The sequence below is a fragment of the Crocodylus siamensis genome, chromosome 6, assembly GCF_052110815.1.
Source record: "Crocodylus siamensis isolate JL-2025a chromosome 6, ASM5211081v1, whole genome shotgun sequence".
In the NCBI taxonomy this organism is placed as follows: Eukaryota; Metazoa; Chordata; order Crocodylia; family Crocodylidae; genus Crocodylus; species Crocodylus siamensis.
This window is the reverse complement of record NC_143400.1, coordinates 53,702,052-53,715,202: the sequence shown is the minus strand read 5'-3', so window position 1 is coordinate 53,715,202 and position 13,151 is coordinate 53,702,052. Positions and strand designations below refer to the sequence as shown.

The 13,151-nt window shown below is 44.5% G+C and overlaps 1 protein-coding gene across 4 annotated transcripts in view; it reads left to right on the top strand.

Annotated features, from left to right (window-relative positions):
- Positions 1-13,151, top strand: part of VPS8 (VPS8 subunit of CORVET complex) — a 151,996-nt gene that overhangs the window by 70,593 nt on the left and 68,252 nt on the right. For all 4 annotated transcript variants that reach the window (XM_090051167.1, XM_090051165.1, XM_090051166.1 and 1 more), the window contains exons 29-35: positions 1,503-1,622; positions 2,521-2,577; positions 4,049-4,131; positions 6,461-6,545; positions 8,043-8,141; positions 11,271-11,360; positions 13,071-13,117. In XM_090051167.1, the coding sequence (XP_089907293.1) occupies positions 1,503-1,622; positions 2,521-2,577; positions 4,049-4,131; positions 6,461-6,545; positions 8,043-8,141; positions 11,271-11,360; positions 13,071-13,117 (581 nt within the window). The remainder of the gene's footprint in view (positions 1-1,502; positions 1,623-2,520; positions 2,578-4,048; positions 4,132-6,460; positions 6,546-8,042; positions 8,142-11,270; positions 11,361-13,070; positions 13,118-13,151) is intronic.

Below are 13,151 nucleotides of genomic sequence, written 5' to 3'. Positions count from 1 at the left end.
GGGGAGGGCAAGGGATTGGTCTAGCTCCCATATCTTCTTCCTTTGTCATCCAGCACAGGGCCAGGGAGGTGGAGTGGCTGGTGTGTATTGTGCTTTGACTGTTCTTAGTTGGTACACGGTCCTCTGGACTATTGATAGCTGGTGGCAGGAAGTCCTCTGGCTGTCCTCTCTTGGGCTGCAGCAGAGAACAAGGGGCTGTAATGGTTTGTCTCGCCTCAGTTCCACTTCATCCTCTTACCTTGGGCTGCCCTCGCTGGCTGCATAGAAAAGATGTTTGAGGGGAGGTCATCCTTTGGTTGGTGCTCTGCTTGTGGCTCCCAGACCCAGCAAAGGAGGTGGTGGGTGGGCTTCAGCAGACATTTCTGGGGAAGCAGGGGCACCAGGGATGTGAAAAGAGCTGCCATACTTGCTGCAGGCTTGCGTGAGAGCTGCTTCTGTAGCTTCAGAAAAGCTGTGGGGGAAGCAGTGTCCCCTTGTTGCTGTCAGGATAAGGCCAGTGTAGGTGTTGAGGAAGTGAAATGAGACACTCCCTTTCAAGTTGCAGTCAAATTCACATTTTCCTCTTAGCACAGTCTCTCAGAGTTGCATGTGGGGCACCTGGGCCTGATGGCCCCCACTATGGAACTAAGTGCAAATGCAAATGCTCCTCTCCACCGGGTTGCTCTTCTGGTATCCTACCCTTGGGAACAGTGGCCTGTGTTCATGGGCACAGAGGATGAGATCCCACTGCTTGACCAGGCTCTGCACTGAGGTATCTCCTCCCATAAAGGCTGAGCCATGGGTGTAAATACTCCTGCTTCACCCAGTCACAAGATACCGTTGCTCAAGGCCCTTTTGATATAGGAGTGCATGTGTAGATTGCATCCTCAGGCCCTGAAGCACGCATGTGGCCTTTTTTCCCTTCAGTCAGACGCCTCTACCAAAGAGGTGATTAGAAGCAGTGTAACATCCATCACACCCCCTCAGGTAGCCCTGACTGGGTAGGCATTTCGTCTTTATATCAGGGAAGCCACCATCTCTGCCATAGACACAGAGAGATGCTCAAGCAGCTAAACCCCATCCTATTCGTCCCTTATCTCTCTGTTCCAGCCTATGCACCTTTCTCCAGTTCTCTCTTAGGCTGCTAGTTGCTCCACTTGCTGTGAGACTGGGTAATCAGACAGCCTGGCCTTGTCACAGCTGCATTTCCGAATTGGGCAGGAAAGTGCACCGAACCAGGGGGGCCTTTTTGTTCCATCCTGCTGTCTTCTGCTTCCAAGACAAAAGCATGAACGAGCACCTACCATAGCTTGATGTCTGAGCAGTGTCTTGCTCCCCCAGCCAGGGGATCCTGTATGTGAGTGTGCTGTTCTTCAAATGCTTCTCAGTTCAGCCGGGTGCACAACTAGCATTTCATGCTGCAGCATCTAGCAGTGTTCTCTGCTTTCGTCTGTCTCAAGGCTGACTGCATAATGGCTAAATCATGTTGTTTCTTCTTTATTTTTAATCCTCCAACTTGCCAGGTCATGGTGGAAAATTCTGACTTCACCCCATCGCAGGTTGGGTGTCTCTTTACCTTCCTTGCTCGGCAGCTCGCCAAGCCCAACAACACGTTGTTTGTGAACAGGACACTTTTTGATCAGGTAAATATTTTGCTGTGTGTGAAATGGAGGCCTCTAGAATGCAGTGCCACAAGTAAACTGCTAGCTGTGCTGTAGGTTGTCTGGATTGCACCAGCTTTTAGATGTTATATAGGCGGTAGGAAACTGGCTGGTGGACTGGAAAAGACATGGAGGCCAGGAGCACATAGGTGCTGGATTTTTAAATGCTTTTTCCAATCTCAGCCTGCCATGATGAAGAGAAACCCATATGATTTGAGAAGAAACTGCTTTAATCTCAAGCTTCTTGAGTTGAAAAGGCAATGTGCAGTTAACATGTTTAGGTTATCTATTTCTTTATCTCTTAATTTTTTTTTTTCTCCCTACCTTTGAGTCTTTCATCATTATGATATGGTTGACTCCAGCCTGGTTTTTTGGGGTTTTTTTGGGGTTTTTTTTACAGGTATTTGTGTGCCTTAGGGTAAAGTGCAGGTATTGGGAAGGAGAGAACCAAACAGTTAATCTTGTGGTGTTGATAGCGGTCTCTTTGGCTGGATACATATTGCACCGTAGAGCACGCAGTGTTGCCAGACTAAAAGGGATGAGCAGATTAGTTGTGACATGCTTAAATAGACTAATTATAGCAGATACGGGTCTATATATGTAACGAGTAAATACCTCAGTCCTGTGGGAAGTGTGCTTCTCTAGGGGTGGGCTGTAGCAGTGCCTCTGCTAGGTGTCTGTCTGGATGGAGTTGCTTGTGAGTTACTATACTAGTATCAACACCTGCCAGGTAGGTGAGTGTGTGGCCTGAACTGGGGGCTGCACTGATGGGTGGTGGTTGCTGTGACTCGAGATCTAAAGAGCCTGGAAGAGAAGGAGGCTGAGCAGACACCCAGCAGGAAATAAGTCATGAGCATGATCTTTTTTTCTCCTTGCTCAGGTCCTTGAATTTCTATGCAGTCCTGATGATGATTCCCGACACTCTGAGAGACAGCAGGTAACCAACCGCCTGTAAAGGAGCACTTTGCTGTGGGCGAAAGGCTGACCCAAGAAGTGCCAGGAAGAGAGTTAAACCTGGTTAACAAAGACAGGCCTCATGATGTATTGAGGGCAGCATCTCAGAGTGGAAGCTGCCAGTATAGGAGCCGTGGTGGTGGAGAAGGACGTGGAAGCAGGACACAGTAGACAGCACAGAGCAAAAGTACCTGGTGACAATGGCTGCGATGTTGGTTTCTGGTGCCTGAAACCTCCCCCCTTTACCCTGAGAAACAAAGATGCATTGCATGCCTTTCCCCTCTTCCCAGAAGAACCAAAGGTGTCGGGGTTCTGCAGCATATGTAACATTAATGGAGTTAGCATGGCATCTGCCTTGGTTTTGCTCCTGCCTCTTTCTCCACCCCACCCAAACACACCTTAGAGGGCTCAGGAGTTCTGCTCATTTATTGCACGATTGACAATGTCAGGTAGAATGTTTTGAGGCTCATTTGCAATGTACTTTAATTTGAAGGTGTGATGTGTTTGGCTTGACCACTCATATGGTTTTTAAGTTCCAGACTCCCAATGGCTCTCATCCTTGGCCTCATTTAACCTCCCCGCTACCTCCCACAAAGGCCTGTTGCATGCAGGCATGAGGCAGCGAGCATTGTGCTAAATGGGAAGGGCTCCTGGATCAGTTTTCTAGCTGAATTGGAAGTTGATGTTTAAGGGAAACCTGTTAAGGGACAAGGTTAAAAACAGCTCTTCTGTTTCCTGAGCTCTGGAGCATGATCACTGGATTTACACTGGTTTAACTTAAGTGCACTAGAAATGGATTTAAAATGAAATGAAGCTCTGTAACTGAAGCAAGTGTCCAGACAGGTTTTAAACGGAGGCAGTTAGCTTGTTATAAAGCTTGTTGAAGATAAACTGATGCAGCTTTTGTGAGAAGCGGAGGCCTGAGATCAGTTGCCTTTGATTAATTATTTTTCTGATTTTTGTGTCCTGTTTAATTATGATCCCTTTTTCACTCATTTTAGCACTTTCTTCTCCTCTGGGGGTTTGATTCTTGTCACCTTTCTTGCAATTAATTTAGCAAGATCCAGGCTGTTTGGTTTCTTCTCCCTCTCAAAATTTTCACACAACTCCATCTTGTGGGGATTCCATGAAAGAGGAGGTCACCCATTCCCTTTCCCTCTCATCCCCTCCTTCTGTGCAGAGGAAGAGGGGAGATGGCAATAAACACCACATCTAACTCCCCTTCCCCAAGGGAGGTGTAGGAAAATACAACCTTGAAACTGGGAGAGCATCAATAAACCAGAGAACTGAAAAAATTAAATGGGGGAACAGCACTACTGTTTGACTAGGCTGTGAGCTTTTTGGTGTGGAGAGAGTTGCATTGCTCTGCACATTTGGGTGTATGTTGGATGACACTAGCTCTGTGGCTTCTAGGTGCTAGGATATTGCTACTAATTGTTATTGAATACCTGCAGGTCCTGCTAGAACTGCTGCAGGCTGGGGGAATAGTACAGTTTGAAGAGAACCGTCTCATCCAAATGGCAGAAAAAGCTGAATTGTAAGCATTTAAGTTTTTGCAGGGGGCGGTTTAATGTATGAATACTGTTGTTTTTTTTCAATGTCCTTTGCAGCCTTCTCCAGCTGTTCTGATCATCAGTTTTATTCCAGGCATGTTGCTCCATCTTGCAACTGTGCTTTGACTTCCTTCCACCCCAGCATGGTTGCTCGTGTCTCTCTCAATATGCAGAACTCTTGGCAGAGGTGATATCTTTTATTAGACCACCTAAATAGTTGCAATTTTTTTTTTTTTATTTGCAAGCTTTTGGGTTTACTTGCCCTTCATCGGGCAAAGTAGAATGCATAGATTGTAGCACTTCTCCCTGGTGAAAATGAAACTTCATATTGCACAGGAGAATAAAAAGATGTTTTAGGTTCCCCTGGATGGAAAAGTTCATTTTATGCAGATTAGGCTCAAATAAAAGTTCAAGCAGTCTGTTTACCTCTAAGTTGTCTGATGGCAAGTTGGGTGCTGAATTTTTTCTTTGTTCTTTGAACTTTTATTTAAGCCTAATTTGCACAAAATGATCCTTTCACACAGGGGAACCTAGAGCATCTTTTTATTCTCCTGTGCAATATGAAGTTTATTTTCCACCTGGGAGAAATGTTACAATATGTTCATTCTCCTTTGCCTGAGGAAGGGCAAGTGAGCCCGAAAGCTTGCAAAAAAAGAAATGTTTTTGGAACAATTTAGTTGGTCTAATAAAAGAGATCACCTCTGCCAAGAGTTCTGCATATTTTTTGCACGTAGACCAACGTGTAAAACCTTTTACCTCAATTTCTCTCAAGACACTTGTCTTTTGTAATCTGCTTTGTGTTCTTTCCTCTCCCCTTACCAGCACTGTCTACAAAGGTTTGTGAACCTTTCATTTTGGAACCCCACATCATGTGGGGCTTGATGCATTTCATTCCCAACATGAGAATTCAAATACCCAGGCTTCACCTGGAGGTTGTGAGCCCTGTGCCAGGTGTACTGTAACAATCTACCTTAGGAGTAACAAAGGTGACTGCAGAATGGGTGAAAGTAGAATGCTTCATTCTGGAGGCATTCAGGAACAGATCAGCCCTCATGTTGCTGATTATGGACATCATCTCCTTTGGTTGCTTTATCCCTCTGGAAAGTGGTGTTTCAGTTGGTAGCTCCCCCTCTAAGTCTTTGTCTCTGATACTGTGAGCTGTAATGCCAAACTAAGAAGAGCCAGAGAGTTGGGTGACATCACCAGTCATTCAGTACTGTCTTTGAGTATCTCCCAGAAGGAATCGCCCACACCCCTGTCAGCCTTCATGAGACCTGCAGATGCATCAATAATACTATGTGGTTTATAGTGGCTGATATCTCTGAGCATCTGCTTGGGTGCCTCGCCTTCCTCCCTGACCAGGGAGAGAACAACCAGGTGGCACCAGCAGAACTTTGCTTCTACCCTGTCCTGATCTAGTTGTCGATTTGGGGGCAGCTGGCAGGCTGAAGGCTTGCTTGCTTCTGTTTTGGCACTATTATTTTTTTAACCTTATCTCTTCCTAACTAAAAAAAACCCAACATGTTAAACACTCAAGGTTGGTCAATAGTGACAGCAGCTTATATACCAGAATGCATCACAGTCCTCAGAGCCAATGTGTCAGTGGCTTAGCCTAGAGCTGGGTGTATTTCAGAAATAAAAAACTGCTTACCCTTTCCGTGTTGCCTGTTTATTCTATTGGGAGACTTCATGGGATAGTTGAGATGCAGAAGGTGGCCAGAGCATGGTGGTTCCATAGTGGGGATGGCTGACGGATCTCATTCTGGGGCACATGTACTGGCTAAATGGAGGGAATAAACTCAGACTGGATAGTTGTACTGGCTCTTGGTGCTAATCTGTGACAAAGGTTAGAAGGTCATCCTGAAAGAATCAGTGAGATGCTCCAAGAGAACTGTTAACTAGATGGACACAAACCTGTCAGCAGCAGCAGAGTAGAAACAAAAGGCAGGGGAGCATCCCTGTAAAGCTGCTGTTTCCTTGTGTGCTTACAGGTCCCCCCCCACCCCCAATGCATGCACGCACGCACGCACGCACGCAAGAAGGATGTGGCTTTAATTCGGTCACAAACCATGGAGAGAACAAGCAGGTTTTCTGGCAGCAGCCTTACTACTTGCCAAGAAACTGGGGAAATATTCCTCCAGGAGTCGTTAGACTGATCGAGTCATCCATAAACAGAGTTAGGCTTCTAATGCCATGCTGAAAATTTCTGCTGCCTGGGCTGCATAGTCTTGTCTTACTGACTGTTAAATAAAAATTGAAGAGCAGAGCTGTTCTGATGTGGGAAATGTATCTCTCTTTCTTTTTTTATTTCAGCTACCAAATTTGTGAGTTTATGTATGAACGGGAGCATCGCTATGACCGAATCATTGATTGTTACCTGCGTGATCCGGTGAGAAAGGTGGGTTCTGAGCAGAAGATTTGACCTTTCTTCACTCAAGAACATCAGGGTTTTGCGGGGGGTTCCCCCCTCCCTCTCACCACATTCACCACATACACAATTTCTATCTGTGCTTTTGAGAGCAGACAACAGCTCACCCCCCTTTGTCACACTTCTCTGGTTTAAAACCTTTTTCATCCTAGTTGATTCTTTTCTGGGGGGTTGACTGAACAATTGCTACTGTAGTCATGGTCTGAATTAAGCTCCACACAGCTCCCTGCCCTCATCTGTAACTTGAACAGCAGTACATAAATCTGAGATTGGGTTTGCTCCTGAGCCTGGCTTGTTTTTGGAGTTCCTTACCATATTTCTTTTGTGTCTCTGACCTTATTATTCCCCTCACCAGAGGCTTTCAAATCCCCTTGTGTTTTTTTTGGCTGGGGTATAAATTCTTGCTGCTAGGTAAGTAGCAGTACCTCTGATTTTTCAGAGGTGAGGCTTTTTTATGATATCATTTTATTGGGCCAACTGTATAGGTGGGAGAGTTGTTGGACAGCCTTTTGGGCATCAGGTGCCCTTCCTCTTGAAGGCTGGTACAACATTATTCCAAATGTGCTTTTTTTTTTTTTTTTTTTTTTTAATGCAGTGCTCTCTGCCCTAATGACAAAAGGACATGGCAGAGGAGCCCTGCATCTCTCTTTCTCTCTCCGCTTCCCCCCACCTTCTCCCCCTTGGGGTTTTATAGCTGATCTCACTATACTCCTAAGGCCAGGAGGTTGAAAGTTATGAGAGTGAGGGGGAGAAAAGCGGAAGAATTAAGAGGAGTTGGTAACAGAGGTGTAACCAACAGAAGGGCTGCATGATGTGTGGAAGTGAAGGAGACGGGGTGAACTGCTGAGACCAGTGCTGTAGAGAATGTGAACACTAGTAGGGAATGGGGGGCCAGAGTGGAAGAGCTTGGAGAGGACTGGCCTTCCCTTCACAGTGGTGCTGTCTTTTCTCCTCTCCTCTGCTTGCTTGACTCCAGGGATCAAGCTCTGTCCTTGCTCTGCAGGAGTAGGAAAAGAGATGATGACTCCAAAAATGGCAGGGGTCCAAGCCCATCTTTTTGCCAGATCTCATCCTGTCTCTCTCTTTTGCTGCCAGTTCTGTTACTCCTCTTAATTTTCCTTTAGAAGCTGTCTAGGTTCATATGATAACTGTTGCTGGTGATGTTCTCACTTGTATTCATTGACTCAGGTACTAAAAAGGGCTAGCCTTAGGGCTGCTTTTGATATATGCTCCTCCTAATGTTGTTAGTTGAGCTGTTTAAAAAGAACTGCCAAGGAGTCTGACCTTATCTTCATGTCTAACAACTAAGAAAAAAGAATAAAAATCCAGTTGCCTGTTCTTGAAATTGATTGTGTTCAAATAAACCAGAGCTTGCAAGCTGTCTTCTGTTCTTCTGAGAAGTTAATTGCCAGTTGCTGGGACAAGAACCTATGATACCTTTTTGTCAATTTTTTTTATGCCTTTCAGGAAGACGTTTTCAACTACATCCACAATATTTTGTCCATTCCTGGATACAGCACAGAGGAGAAGCATTCAGTGTGGCAGAAAGCTCTGGAACATATGGAGGTACAGAATACGCTGAATTGATGGCATTTCTGAATTTCAGCACCTCATGCTGGTTTGGAGGAGAGAGCATGTCCGTCTCTGAAATGGCATAGCTGTTTGGTAGGAGAGGAGTAGCATTGCAAAGGATCTTGCAGTTGCTGTACATTTGTACTATACTGTGTATGTATATCTTCAGTATATGTATGGGCCAAATACTGCTCTACTGATTAGGTGCAGAAGTGGACTTAGCCACTGTGGTTCCACCCTACTGCACCCTGCTAGAGTCCAGGGAAAACTCGATGCAAAAGATGGGCGAGTTGTCCATATGTCTGCTACTTTTTGTGACTTTAACACACAGTCATCTTAGCCTTACTCATCTACTTTGGTAATCTTAAATGGCTTTTCATGCACTCAGGAAGGGTGAAGTTGGATCACACTTAGATGCTGAATAGGGTCTGGCCCATAGTGCTTATCTACTGTGCTATACATCCAAGCCCACAAAGACATACCACTGTCAAACTTCCTTCCTACTCCCTACATGTGGTCTGCGTAGTTCTCTGCAGACAGCATAGAGACCATATGCAAAGACTTCTTATAGAAAGAAAGACCACACTCAAGCTCATTTTCATGAAAACTTTTCTGGGTTTATTGCTCACAAAGCACAGCACAAACATTCCCAGGTCATCAGGGTGTTCTTGTACTGTCTGCCTATGACAGCAGTCTGTCATAAATCTGTATGCTCCATCAAGCCAGTACAAGGTTCAGAATTTTTCCAGCTTCCCCTTCTATACAGACCAACCCACATTACTAACCAAAACAACTTGATTAGGAGCTGTGCATTTAGGGAAAAACATCTTTTGAAGAAGCTGCCTATTACATTCCTCTATTATCTTGGATCATCCTGTACCTGTCATGCATCCTGATCTGTGTTCCTGTTCTTCCTTTATTATACAAGTATTTCACCATTCTTGCTTGAGATATTTGACTTAAGCTGCCTTCTTAGCAGCAGTACACATCTTGTATCATTCTCTGTTATCTTGTACCAGTCTCTTACATGTATATTCCAGTCTAAGCTTGTGTAAGGAGCTCTAGTGAGACCTACTCTGGTCAGTGCCTAGCCAAGCCTTTCTGTGAGTAATATGTGCACTAATCAATGCTTGTTATAAATACTGCTCCAGCACAATGAATCGATACCTTATGTTGGAGATGTCCCTGAAGAGGGGTTCCCTCCTGTGAGGTTCTTATATCAGAATAGGTTCTCTTTGCTGGAGAAGAGCGTTCTGCCACATATGCTCTAGGGGTGGGGGATCCCTCTTGCACCGTATATAGCCCAACTTGATGCCTTCGTTATTTGTTAAGTGTGGAGGTGGGGAACTTCCAGAGCTGTGACAACGTGCCCTGCTCTTGGTGCTCACTTGGCACTGATCTCTTGTATGTCATTTGGCAATGAAGGGTCAACGCTATCTTTTCTCACCCCATTGTATTAATATCCCTGGAGGCCCTAGCTGAGGTATTCCACCTGTCAAGGTTATGGTGCCATTAGGGGCCCTCATAGGTATTTGGGCTGTTGTGAGTCTGCCCTTGTCTCAGGGGTGTGCTCCCTTTTGAACTCGCTGATGAAAATGCCCTCCATTTTTGGGAGCAGTTGCTTCAGTGAAGAGAGCAGGAGCATCTAAACTAATAATACGCTCCCTGTACTATCTTTTACCTTGGTAATGTGTCCGAATACATTCCAAATTCCTGCCGGCAGTTTCTTCCAAACTATATTTACCGATGATATAATTACGAAGCTGAAAAACTTTTCTCCCTCCGTCCATTATTTTCATAATTATCTGGTAGGTTTGTAAAATCTTCCTTTTAAACTAAGTAAAGCATTTATTTTCCATAAGAATTGTGTATCAAATTTCAGTTTACAATGGCCTTTTTTCAGTGTTTTTAGTTACGTTTAGGAACACAGAAAATTCACTTAAATTTCACTGTTTGAGACTTGAGATGCGACTTCCGGTAATTTTTATAAATTCTGTTCTGTATTGGACTGATTTATCCAGAAGACAAAACAGACAGATTAAGAAGTTTTGCCAAATTTCTGACCAAATGTACATCAGTTTGGTTAAAATATGCCTTGTATTATGCATTGGGAGTGGAACGTTACAGTGCATGTGCTGTGCCAATACTATGAATGTACATACCTTATTTAGCACACTTTGGGGTCCTGGGTCCCATCTTCATATGTGGATAACTTTTATGAGTATAAATGATGGTAAGAACTTAGGCATGGGCTGCATTACAAAATGTTGTTGGCATAAGGGTGTGAAAAGATCACTGTCAGTAGCTGATGAAGCTCTGTCAGAAAAACCTTGGCTGGACACAGCTATGCTGACGGAAGAGAGTTTTTATTAGCATGGTTTTATATCACATGGGTGGCATCCCACAAAACAGCAGAAACTCCCTTCTGCCCCCATACACCAAGGGGCGGTAGTGGCAGAGCTATGGCAGATGCAGTACTGAAAAGTAGACCAGTTCTTAGCATGTAATGAAATGTTTTGCATTAATGCAGAATGAACGGATTTCATTCATAAAGGCCATTTTTCTTTATCTGCTACCCTGTTGTTATTTGTTGTATCATCTTGGCTTAAAAAGCTTTCTGTTTTTTCCGTTTTCAGTTACCGAGATGTTCACTTGTAGGCTGCTAGTTTCAGTCCAACTCAGGTCTGTGGTTATCAGACATTGATACCACTGAGTTGCCAATAAATGCCTTCTGAAATTAGGTTTTGGGTCTGAGTCCTCTCCCTGCAATCTCAGCCCAAATGTAGGATGTTGAAGAGGTATGGGAGGAGAAGCGTTTCTTCAATTCAGACCTTTGCCTCAGAGGTGTGAGGTCTCTTGCACTCTTCCGTTGCCAGTTCTGTACCTCCTTCAGTCAGCCTTCAGAGGAGTCTATTTGGACCAAAACTATAACAACTTGTCACCTTTTCTAATTGTCACTTCAAAAGCATTCTTCTCCCAGTGGTGTTCATTGCTAAATTTCACATGCTGTCACATGGAGGTGTAAATAGTATTACAGTGTATGTGGATGCAGCATTAATGCATGATCCTATAGCCTGTGAAACTAAAGCTAATTTAGGTGGGGGTATGTTTTTCTGTCCCTAGGAGCTGCTTTTGCTGAGCCCTGGCAAAGCTGCAGACCTGATCACCACTCACTTCAATGATCAGCTTGAGGGGATCATTAACAACCTTCAGGTAAAGATGCTGCAACAGGTGTTGGGTTGAACTGCGTTGTGCTGTAATTGTATTATGTTTCTCTCTTGGGTTAGCCATATGCATAGGAATCTCCAGAGCAGAGCAGATGGCAGAACCTCCTAGTCCAGCGTCCTGTCAGGAAATGCCCAGAACCAGTGAGTTGCCCAAAGTGGGTTGCTTTGGAATAACTCACACCTTGGGAAAATTTCTTTCTCCTTTTGCTGTACACTAGCACATGGCTTGATGTAGGCCATCCAGATCCTTACTAAAACAGTTCTTGATGTTCTCCTTCCATAAATACACAGCAAGAAGTCCCTGGCTCTGGTTCCTCCTGACACAGTCCCTTCAGAGACATCCTGGAGGGAGGTGGTAGAGGGTGGAGTTGGGATTGTTCCTTGCCTTTCGCTCATTGAAACCTGCCGAGAAGCTTTAATTGGCAGAAGGGGACATGTGTGTCCTTCTAACTGAACACTGTATAGACTCTCATTTCTTATCTATCCTGCAGCTGGCTGGGATACAAAACCATTTTTGTTGTGGCTTTCTTCATTTTCTCCAATTTTTTTTTTTTTTTTTTTTTTTGTGATGCCTACCAAAATTGTACATAATTTCACCATTCAATTGTCCTGGGTTGGTTGGTTTGTTTTACTTTTTTGATAGATTGTTTGTTAGGTGGTTTCAGCACCTTCTTTTGTGCTTATCTTGGGTTTGAGTTGCCCAAAGCTTGGTCCATTTTGGCTGATCCAACAAATAAGATGGATTTAGGAAGCATTCCCCATTTTGGAACGCATTTGGTTGTCTGACTGGATATGAGGCTGTGAGGTCACCCGGGTGAATCCATCTCCTGCCATGTGGGCCTGTTCCACTAGTACCCAAATCCCTTCCATAACTTCCCTGCATAACATCTGTAGGTGACATCTGCAGGGCAGCCACCAGGAGTCCTATTTATGCCTTTACATCCTTGTGGAAGCCTCCAGGATAGATGGTGCACTTGGCCAAGTAGTCCTACAGTTCCTATTCATCTAGGGGACTTGGATGCCTGCCTTCAGGTATGTGGGCACTACTTTGGAGTCACCCACAAGAGCAAATGTGGATGGGGACCCTTTCACAAAAGAGAAAATAAAATTATATGCTGGTAACCGGAGTTCTTGTGAGATGCATTGGTCTCAAAAACATTTGAACTGCCCTCTATCCTCTGTCACAATAAAATATGGGACTCTGCAGCTGAGAGGAAGCAGGGAGCTGTAAATGCACGATGCCTCTCTATCTCCTGAGAGCAGGGACGGAAGACAGACAGGCAGTTTCCACAGGCACTGCTAAGGCAAAAAGCCTGTGATCAAAGCTCACAGGCCTGAGATATGGCTGGAAGAGAGAATGTGTGTGTAGCTAATGCATGTTAAAGAACTCCAGTTACTGGTAAGTTTGTATTTCTTTGCTTGATGGGACAGCTCTGGGGTTTCTGAGACAGGGTGCCTTGTAGAGGTCACAACACCAATTAGACACCAGAGAGTGAGCACAGGGTGGAGATGGTCTTTCAACAAGTGACACTGGTGAAAAATCTGTGGTCAAGAAGAATCACAGACCAGTCTCTCCATGGGAATTGGTCCCATCAGAATTAATTGTAGTTCCTTCAGAAGCTATCATGTAAAAATTGCTCTGAACTACAACATAGTGTTTAAATATTAATCCTTGTTTGTTTTCCTCACTCTCTAGGACCAGTTCTTGCTTTTCCAGTTTTTGAGGAGTCTTCTTGACCCAAGGTGTGTAAGTAAATTGAACCATTTGTAAATCAAG